Source organism: Stigmatopora nigra, chromosome 14 (assembly GCF_051989575.1).
Source record: "Stigmatopora nigra isolate UIUO_SnigA chromosome 14, RoL_Snig_1.1, whole genome shotgun sequence".
Classification (NCBI taxonomy): domain Eukaryota; kingdom Metazoa; phylum Chordata; class Actinopteri; order Syngnathiformes; family Syngnathidae; genus Stigmatopora; species Stigmatopora nigra.
Genome location: NC_135521.1, coordinates 12,352,963 through 12,364,248, shown reverse-complemented (window position 1 = coordinate 12,364,248; position 11,286 = coordinate 12,352,963). Strand labels below are relative to the sequence as shown.

The window sequence follows — 11,286 nt, the reverse complement described above, 5'->3', positions numbered from 1 at the left end:
AGTTTTTCCTCAACTGAGGAAGTTTGGAAGCGAGCACCCACATGCTGGCAGGCTCGGCCAATGGAGAAGCAGGTAGGAAAGGCGCTATGCAAATCAATCCTCCCCCCATCTGGTGGAAACTTGACACCGAGGTACAGTTTTTTTCCCCCCAACCTGAGGATAATTCCCAAAGTTTTTTGTGTCGAGCGGAGGTGGCTGGAGGACATAGCTGGCGCTTTTGTGGGGACCTTTTGAATCTGGCGTCAAGTCACACATTACAATTATAGCCTTCAGATGCTCTATGCAAAACTTGTTGTTGTTTGTGGTTGTGGATGGCAGTAGGGAATTTGAACTCAAAATGGTTTCAGTGACATTGGCGGTGATAGATATCCAATCCAGCCAATGACTGGATGAATTCCAGGCCGTAAAAAAATGTCGGACAATTTTCTAATGCTATAGTGGTCAGTCAGTTTCACAACACACACCACATTAACTCATATTTCTACGCAGATGCCCCTTAACCTAAACTAAAATGCTACATATTTTTTTGATGAATGCAATGATAGCTTAATGTTGCATTGATGAGGAAATTGACATCGAGTGAAATATTGGGCTGTTGCCTACCTGTGGAAATGGGGACTTCTTTGTATTAATTAAAAAATGGAGTTAGCCCTCTATATGTCCATAGCACAATGCAACCAAAACTCAGTAAATAAATCCGATGTTCTGTGTGAGTGCCTATAAAATTGTTCAAAAAAGGGGGAAAGGGATTGCTGTATACCTGTTAAAATGGGCATTATTTGTAATTATTACAGTAGCTTTGGATTGGAAAAAATCTAAATGACGTGAGCCCACTATCGTTCAGATGATCAATTCATACTTCATGGAAGCAACTTTGTTTTGTGTGTGTGTTGTATGTGAAATGAGTCCCAAAATTCTTCAAATCTACCCAAGTTTCACAACTAAAACACTACTTACATTCTTCTATTAATGTGTTGATAGCTCAGCGTTGCTCTATCTTTGTCAACTGATTTAATGCACGAGATGTTTTCAGTCAAATGTGCGTCAACAACCATTGAACTTATTCACCTTTTTTTCTCTTCAATTGTTCTGTGCTGCCGATTGTGGCTGACCCCTGACCTCTCGGCTTCCCTCCCCATCAGCAGTCCGTCGACTCCTTCGTCTGTCTTTGCCTCCCTCGCAGCTTTCTTTTCGCTTCCCGTGGAGGAAGCGTGGAAGGTCGCGGGAGGAAGGGGGAGGGATTTCAAGGGGCACACAAGACACAACAAATGTTCTTTGTTGTTCTGTATTTTTCTAGAAATGTAAATCCTTCACTGATATGAAGTGTTTTTACATATAATTTACTATAGTACTATATTGTATTTTTTTTCTATTGATTTCATCTGATTGGCTGACATCTATACAGACCAGGTAAAAATTATATGTAAATTTTAAGTTTTTACCCTTGTCCATTACTATGTATACATCATTATCTTATCTTTGCCAGACCCCCGATGGACATCTGATATTGTCCAACACGCCCACACAAAGCCCAGAGGCCCCCCTGAAGCCTCCGTCTCCCCTCAGACAAATAAACACTTAGACCTTTCAGGGACCAAAGGTCATGGCTTTGTTCGGTGCTCTGTTACATGAAGGTAAAGTAATGCAATGACTTACTAGCTTTTTAAAGTTATTTAATGTTAAGTCACATTACAAAATGTTGGGTGCCATCATTTATGGATTATTTCAAGATGTGTGTGGAATTCCTCACTTTTTCCATTTATATTTTATTATTTATTTGTATTTGCACCCCACGTTATGATAAATCTCTACAATGAGACAACAGTTAAATTTCAAACATTAAAAAATGTAAAATTTATTTTAAAAAATATATAATTTCATAAGAAAACTAATGCAATATTTGCAGTGTTTTTATAGTTAGCAAAATTTGTTTAGTACTAAAGGAATATATATAAAAAAAACTAATCATTAGAGAATACCTAATGGAGAAAATTAAATTCTACCATTAAAAATAGCCCTTCCAGTTCAACTGGATTGGACACCTTTCATACTCAATGGAAACGGACAGTTTATTGTGTGCTTATCATGTGTGTGTGTGTGTGTGTGTGTGTTTGTGTGTGTGTGTGTGTGTGTGTGTGTGTGTGTATCATATGGATAGTTTCAAAACTTATTCATACTTACTTTTCTGCCTTCTAGTGGATAAGTAATGTGCTACTCTTTTGTGTTTGTCTTTTTTAAATACATTTTTCCCTCATTAAGGTTGCGGGGGGTGCTGGAACCTGACTCTGGTCCAAAGGCAGGGAACACTCTGAATCGATGCCCAGCCGATCGCAAGACAGTGGACGGACAACCATGCACAATCACACTCATAGCAAATTAGTATTCAATCAGGCATCCATGCATGTCTTCGGAATGTGGGAGGAAACCAGAGTACCTGGAGAAAACCCACACAGACCCGTGGAGAACATGCAAACTCCACATAGGATTTAAACCCAAGACCCCAGAACTGTGAGGCTGATGCCCGCTCGCGCCACCGGGCCTCCACTAAGTGTAATTTTTAAAGAAAATCTGGGGTTATTGATATAAATGTAAATTCAGAATTTTGTTATATCAGTAGTTAAAAAAACACGATAATGGTTATGACGTTTTATTGATTCCAAAGATATTTAGGAGTCATTCATGACGTCTTTATACGTGCTACTCCTCATTCAGCGTGCACGGACAGCGTCGCCTTGAGGCAGCCTAGCTCTTTCTTGTCATCACTCAAATGCACCTCAATTTTATAATCGCCATTTGTGAGCGAAGATGGAAAATTTATGGCGGGGACCGTGAAGTCGGTCGGCGGGAGCTTATAAAAGCCCTGAGAAAAAAAGACATTGGTAGTTAATACAGCACAGCGAGTAAGAAAAAATGAATAAATAAACAAGAAAGTGGCTCAAATCTGTAAAATTAACAACAGATTAAAAACGTTTTTTATCACGTTAGAGATGGATTCTATATGCAGAAGCCTGAATTTGTTCCAACCGTTCTAAAGTCCCCAATACTACTTATGAAACCTTTCATATGCAAAAAACTAAAAAGAGAAGATTATTATTTAATAAGGCATGCCAAGACTCAATTAGGGTGACTTATTGAGGAGGCAAATGCAAACATACCTACATACAGATACTTAACTACACGACTTGACTTCAAATTATGTTACGTTTAATGTATTTGCTCACTTTTGATAATTTCCTCAAATGCGAAGGTACCGTATTTTACCGTATAAAAGACTGAATCAAGGGTACATTTTAAATGCGCACAAGATACTATAATTATTTTTTTTACCAGTAGATATTGGCAAAGTAACTTAGCATTTACTATTTGTTGGTTATTTTCTGTTTTGCAGTGAGAAAAAAAACATTGCGGAATTAATTAACTTTCTATGATTATTGACCCTAACAATGTGCTTTTTATTCATAAGCTTATTTTTAAGATGTTCCCTTCAAAGTAACACATTTGTACACATTTGTTGTCCCTATTAAAACCATGAATATGGAGGTGAAAATTGTGGGCGGCTTATTCATGCGAAATTGTAAAATTTGACAATTCTAAGGCAATTTTAAGGGTGCGCCTTATATGCGGTGTTGGCATATACACGGTGTCGGCTTACATGCGAGTAAATACTATATGTCGTCAAGCTTGGCAAGTGTAAAACATTTTTCGATTTCGTGTTTCTTATCTAGAGAAAAAGGTTTCTATAACGTGAATATTTTATATGGAGACGTTCAAAAGGTGAAGTACCACTGTATTACATATATATATATATATATATATATATATATATATATATATATATATATATATATATATATATATATATATATATATATATATATATATATATATATATATATATATATATATATATATATATATATATATATATATATATATATATATATATAGATATATATATATATATATATATAGATATATAGATATATAGATATATAGATAGATATATATATATATATATATATATATATATATATATATATATATATATATATATATATATATATATATATATATATATATATATATATATATATATATATATATATATATATATATATATATATATATATATATATATATATATATATATATATATATATATATATATATATATATATATATATATATATATATATATATATATATATATATATATATATATATATATATATATATATATATATATATATGATTGCTGCCCCGCAGTATTGAAATGTTTGTTTGCAATTGATCACATAATTTAGATTTTTTGATTTTTTAAAGTGCCAATTATTATTATAAATTATTATATGCATAACAGTATTCTTATCTTTTGATTATTTTTCCTGGACCCCCTAATCAATTCACTGCCATAAACATCAAATCTATTTCAGCCAGGAAGGCTGCCATGGACTAATCATATTTCACATCCATTGACAGCGATAGAATTTAACTGGGGGGCCAGCAGCAACCAAACTACAATAATGTTACAATTAAAAAAATAAATGAATAAATTGATTTTTTTTTCGCCTGTATAAGAAAGGACACTAGATTATATATTTTTTGATTGCTTACGCTCTCAAAGGGACAGTGACAAGGCAGACCATTTGTGTGTAGAGGTTCTGGGCAGTCATTTCCAGGTGGGGTGATATGATTTAAAATGTCACAGATGTTGGGGTAGTAACAACTTCCCACGTTGGATTTACACGGCACTTCCCACCAAAAGAAACGCGCCGACTTCTTCAGAATGACCTTAACCTGGAACACAAATCCACAAGAAGAATTCCGTGTTATTTAACTTCCTACATACCATTGGCAACATTGGACATGTTTCTGTGCAATTGATGGCGACAATCCATTTTGACTGGTTGGGAATTTTCTAATATTTTTGCCCCAAATTTTTTTTAAATGTAATTAAAAGTAATAATAATGAAAATTATATTTCTTTTTCCTTTCCTGTTTATTTTTGTAACTTAAATATGTATTGGTAAAATTAATATTTACGTTAAGCTGGTTGGATGCTCTCCCCAATCCCCTTTTTTATTATTTTTATCAAATGTTTTTTAATTTAAAAAAATGAAAAATATTGTATCTGATTTTCCTTTCATGTTTTTTATGTTAAATGTGTATTGAGAAAATATTTATCTTGAGCTCTTTAGATGCCACTGACACCGTTAGACGGCCAATTCATTTTGAATGAAAGAAACGGCAGCAATTGTTCAATTACTGCTTGTAGAAAACTAAATTTTCATTCAGTCTTTTTCTGAAATGCTTATCTTCAAGGGTCACGGGGGTGCTGGAGCCTATCCCAGCTGACAAGGTGGGGGACACCCTAAATCTGCGGCCAGACAACTTTTAGTTTGCACAGTGTTATTTGTGAATCTGTGCCAAGATGGATAGAATAAATTCATCACTTTGAGAAAGCTGGGCCGCCTGTGGGCTCAGTGGTTAGAGCGTCGGCCTCACAGTGGGGGTTAAAATCCAGCTCGATCCACCTATGTGGAGTTTGCATGTTCTCCCCGGGCCTGCGTGGGTTTTCCCAGGTACTCCGGTTTCCTCCCACATCCCAAAGACATGCATGGTAGGCTGATTGGACACTCTAAATTGCCCCTAGGTGTAAGTGTAAGCATGAATAGTTTCTTGTCTCCTTGTGCCCCGCGATTGGCTGGCCACCAATTCAATCAGCAGGGATAGGCTCCAGCACCCTCCATTACCCTATTGAGTATGACGCGGTTTGGAAAATGAGATGAGAAAGCCACTCGTGTCTGTCGGTACCTGGAGGAGTTACAATAAGTGTTTGTGGCAGCTAATACTAACATTTAAGGGGGCCCGAAGCTCCACGGACATGTTGCCCGACGCAGACACCGTCACACGACCAGGTATGTTGATGGGGTCTGGGGACACACTGAGGGTGTTCAGCACCACCTCTTCCGCTGTCCCGCAGTTCTCCCACGAAAACTTGGAAACCTACACAGGTAACATAAAAACGTTTTGTTTCCATACTAAATTCATTGAATTGCTTTTCATCACCTTTTTCATACTTTTTGTGTCAGTGAAGTGTCCACCTTACCTTTGCGTTGTTGATTTCTCTCCAGTCGTGCTGACTTTCACCTAACACTACAACTCCCAGCATGCTTAGTGCCAACATCGCAACAGTCTTCATATTTGTTTCGTTTCGGCGAAAAGTCAAACGAATCAAATGGAATAAAAGACAGCCGAAAAGGGTGCCAAGACAATGTTGTTCAGGTAGAGCCGTGTAGAGCAGCTATCTGGAACCTTTTTGACAGAAAGAGCCATAAAGAATTAGTATTTTAAATGCTTTTCCTTGAGAGCCGTACATGTAAAAATACATGAAAATGCATCATGTTTTGTCATGCCACCACTTTTAAAGTCTGAATTATTTAGAAAACATTGTTACTCTGTTTCTCATCAATGAGTGGAAATAAGAGAATACAAGCAGAAGAATGTAAAAAAAAAAGAAAAAAGAGGATTATGATTAAAGCGGCGGTAAAGCGAGGTAATGTTGTCAACACAATGTCGACGTAACACATCAATTGGTATGTTCAGGACTATTAAAAAGGCGGTAGAGGTAGTGCTGACGTGACACTCCTATTAGTGCATTCGGGATTCATTTCTTTCAGCAGTGGTTTCCATATTGTAGCTCATAGGTTAGCGGAAAGCCATATTCAAATGAGCCACATATGGCTCCCGAGCCAGAGGTTTCCTACCCTTAGTGTAGAGAGATGTGAAATGATGGTCGTGGCTGGTCGGTCACATAGTTCACGGAGGCCCGACTAGTTCCAAAGACAAGCGAGCATTGTAATGTATTTCTAAGGAATTAACTGCCGCAGTTGCAATATTTCATGATAAAATAAATAAATAAACCATTAGCATTGCATTATAAAATATACCGGTTATACGACGATGTTTTTGCATTGGAATTAGTCAGAAAAATTGTGGGTCGCCTTATTTTCGGAATCTATACATTATACTCATTCACAACGCTACATGGTGCTAGATATCTTTAAAGCAAATTCTGAACTGAACTTCCTAGGTTCAGAACAAACCCCTTTCACAAAGAAGAAAAATAAAAAGAGCTGTAGTGCAAAGAAAAATAAAAAATAGCAGCGAGAAAGAAAAGAGAGGAAAATAAAAGAAGAGCTTAATGGAGAAACGTAGCGAGAATCTGGAGCATCGGTTACGTTAACCGGCAGCAGAGGAGAAGTTATGATGCAAACTTCAAGATGATGGGGTTAAATGAGGCAGACTCTTCAAACAATTTCAAAACGGCTATGAAATATGGTGTCATAGTGAAATATGCGGAGATGTGGAGTTAAAACAGATTGTCTAAAGATGCTCTCAGTCAGAGATAAGCTTTCCATGGTCCTCAGAGAGGCAGCTTCCAAGAGCTCGACAGGATACTGTGCAGGAATGGTGGACGTGAAACAAAAGAACAGCATGCCCATGAGCAGAGCCAACACAAAGCTGTGGAAATAGCCAAAGAGCTAAACGTACCTACCTATTGACTTCAATGCAAATCTCGGCTAGTATAAAAGAATGATGAGGCGAAACGGGCTAACGCTGCGACACAGAACAAGTCCAGCCGAAGTCAGCGCTATGTGATCAACTTGAGAAAAAATCCCTTTTATACACTGGATCAGGTTGGCGATGCCGATCAGACACCTGTGTTTTTTGACATGCCAAAACCGGTCACTGTACACATGAAAAGGGACAAATCAGTTCCTTATAAAATCCACTGGAAATGAGAAAAGGAGACTTAATCATGTCAATGCAAGCCTCGGATGGTGCAAAAGGATGATGCGGCGTAGCGAAATTACACTGTGGGCCCCAAATTGTTATCGTGATAAAAAAATAATAATAATCAGTCTATCAATAATTATCACAATAACTAACATCTTTTTTAATTCAAATTTGAAACTTCAACCTTCTGTGAATAAGTAAATAAATTAATTTCTTCCTTATTGAAATATGACACTAACTATGTTAACTTGCTTTATAAGAAAAGAGAATATGAAATATGAGGATTTTTAAAAGTGTTTTTATCTTTCTGTTATCCAATAAAGATGAGACAACTCCCTCCTTACACTATGAAAAGTAATGAATAAAACCTATAGACTTTATTTTGACAGGTGTCTCAATAATAATCAAAAGTTGCTGTGCAATATGAATTAAACAAAATAATCAATTGAAGACAACATCCCTATAGTCAACTTCACAAAAATAAACTGTAAATTTACCTCACATATAGCCATTTACAAAAAATAAAATAAAAAAGTTGGATGTTTTTTGACCTGCCAACACCTGTCACTGTACACAAGAAAATTGAGAAATCTGTTCTTATAACATACACTGGAAATGAGAAGAGGGGTGTTACCATCATTTCAAGGAAAGCCTCAGATGGTGCAAAAGAATGATGTGGCGTAGCGGAATTACACTGTGACCCCCAAATTGTTATCACGATAAAAAAGTAATATTAATCACTCTATCAATAATTATTACGATAACTAACACATCTTTTTCTATTTCAAATTTGAAAGCTCAAACTTCTGTGAATGAGGAAATAAATTACTTTCTTCCTTATTCAAATAAAAACATCTCTATCTTAACTTGCTTCATAAGAAAAGAGAATATGAAATATCACGCTGTGATGCCCAAATTGTTATAACGATAAAAAATAATAATAATAATAATCAGTCTATCAATATTTATCACGATAACTAACATCTTTTTTTATTTCAAATTTGAAACTTCAACCTTCTGTAAATAAGTAAATAAATTACTGTCTTCCTTATTGAAATATGACAGTAACTATGTTAACTTGCTTTATAAGAAAAGAGAATATGAAATATGACTCCCTCCTTACACTATGAAAAGTAATGAATAAAACCTATAGACTTTATTTTGACAGGTGTCTCAATAATAATCAAAAGTTGCTGTGCAATATGAATTAAACAAAATAATCAATTGAAAACAACATCCCTATAGTCAACTTCACAAAAATAAACTGTAAATTTAACTCACATATAGCTATTTACAAAAAATAAAATAAAAAAGTTGGATGTTTTTTGACCTGCCAAAACCTGTCACTGTACACAAGAAAATTGAGAAATCTGTTTTTATAACATACACTGGAAATGAGAAGAGGGGTGTTACCATCATTTCAAGGAAAGCCTCGGATGGTGCAAAAGAATGATGCGGCGTAGCGGAATTACACTGTAGCCCCCAAATTGTTATCGTGATTAAAAAAATAATAATAATCAGTCTATCAATAATTATTACAATAACTAACACATCTTTTTCTATTTCAAATTTGAAAGCTCAAACTTCTGTGAATGAGGAAACAAATTACTTTCTTCCTTATTCAAATAAAAACAACTCTATCTTAACTTGCTTCATTAGAAAAGAGAATATGAAATATCACGCTGTGATGCCCAAATTGTTATCACGATAAAAAATAATAATAATAATCAGTCTATCAATAATTATCACGATAACTAACATCTTTTTTTATTTCAAATTTGAAACTTCAACCTTCTGTGTATAAGTAAATAAATTAATTTCTTCCTTGTTCAAATATGACAGTAACTATGTTAACTTGCTTTATAAGAAAAGAGAATATAAAATATGAGGATTTTTAAAAGTGTTTTTATCTTTCTGTTATCCAATAAAGATGAGACAACTCCCTCCTTACACTATGAAAAGTATTGAAGAAAAGCTGTAGAAATTTTGACAGGCCAAAAGTTGCTGTGCAATATGAAATAAACAAAATAATCACTTGAAGATGACATCCCTATTGGCAAGCAGACTATTGTCAACTTCACAAAAATAAACTGTAAATTTACCACACATATGGCCATTTACAAAAAAATAAAATAAAAAAGTTGGATGTTTTTCGACCTGCCAACACCTGTCACTGTACACAAGAAAATTGAGAAATCTGTTCTTATAACATACACTGGAAATGAGAAGAGGGGTGTTACCATCATTTCAAGGAAAGCCTCGGATGGTGCAAAAGAATGATGCGGCGTAGCGGAATTACACTGTGACCCCCAAATTGTTATCACGATAAAAAAGTAATATTAATCAGTCTATCAATAATTATTACGATAACTAACACATCTTTTTATATTTCAAATTTGAAAGCTCAAACTTCTGTGAATGAGGAAATAAATTACTTTCTTCCTTATTCAAATAAAAACATCTCTATCTTAACTTGCTTCATAAGAAAAGAGAATATGAAATATCACGCTGTGATGCCCAAATTGTTATAACGATAAAAAATAATAATAATAATCAGTCTATCAATAATTATCACGATAACTAACATCTTTTTTTATTTCAAATTTGAAACTTCAACCTTCTGTGAATAAGTAAATAAATTAATTTCTTCCTTATTGAAATATGACACTAACTATGTTAACTTGCTTTATAAGAAAAGAGAATATGAAATATGAGGATTTTTAAAAGTGTTTTTATCTTTCTGTTATCCAATAAAGATGAGACAACTCCCTCCTTACACTATGAAAAGTAATGAATAAAACCTATAGACTTTATTTTGACGGGTGTCTCAATAATAATCAAAAGTTGCTGTGCAATATGAATTAAACAAAATAATCAATTGAAAACAACATCCCTATAGTCAACTTCACAAAAATAAACTGTAAATTTAACTCACATATAGCTATTTACAAAAAATAAAATAAAAAAGTTGGATGTTTTTTGACCTGCCAAAACCTGTCACTGTACACAAGAAAATTGAGAAATCTGTTCTTATAACATACACTGGAAATGAGAAGAGGGGTGTTACCATCATTTCAAGGAAAGCCTCGGATGGTGCAAAAGAATGATGTGGCGTAGCGGAATTACACTGTGGCCCCCAAATTGTTATCGTGATTAAAAAAATAATAATAATCAGTCTATCAATAATTATCACAATAACTAACATCTTTTTTATTTCAAATTTGAAACTTCAACCTTCTGTGAATAAGTATCTAATATGAAAGTAACTCTATTACCTTGCTTTATAAGAAAAGAGAATACAGTGGTACCTCGATTTACGATTGTAATCTGTTCCGAGACTGTGATCGTATGACAAGCATATCGTAACTCAAGCGGACGTTTGCCATTGAAATGAATTGAAAACAAATGAATTTGTTCCAACCCCCTGAAAAAACACCAAAAACAGGATATTGGATTGGAAAATAGGTTTTATTTCTTCTAATTCGC

General features: G+C 34.5%; 1 protein-coding gene across 1 annotated transcript; it reads right to left on the bottom strand.

Annotated features, from left to right (window-relative positions):
• Positions 1-2,704: 2,704 nt before the first annotated feature.
• LOC144207064 (ganglioside GM2 activator-like) lies at positions 2,705-7,644 on the bottom strand. The gene is made up of 5 exons (XM_077732283.1): positions 7,559-7,644; positions 6,110-6,315; positions 5,857-6,006; positions 4,615-4,797; positions 2,705-2,860 (listed from the first exon to the last, which is right to left on the bottom strand). The coding sequence occupies exons 2-5, from the start codon at positions 6,200-6,202 to the stop codon at positions 2,705-2,707; spliced, it is 582 nt and encodes a 193-aa protein (XP_077588409.1). The 5' UTR covers positions 6,203-6,315; positions 7,559-7,644.
• Positions 7,645-11,286: the final 3,642 nt, after the last annotated feature.

Excerpts from the sequence above, each read along its gene's own strand:
- LOC144207064 (XM_077732283.1), bottom strand. The coding sequence starts at position 6,202 with ATGAAGACTGTTGCGATGTTGGCACTAAGCATGCTGGGAGTTGTAGTG. Across the intron at positions 6,007-6,109 it reads GAGAAATCAACAACGCAAAG|GTTTCCAAGTTTTCGTGGGA; the intron begins GTAAGGTGGACA and ends TTACCTGTGTAG. Across the intron at positions 4,798-5,856 it reads AGCTTCGGGCCCCCTTAAAT|GTTAAGGTCATTCTGAAGAA; the intron begins GTTAGTATTAGC and ends TTTGTGTTCCAG.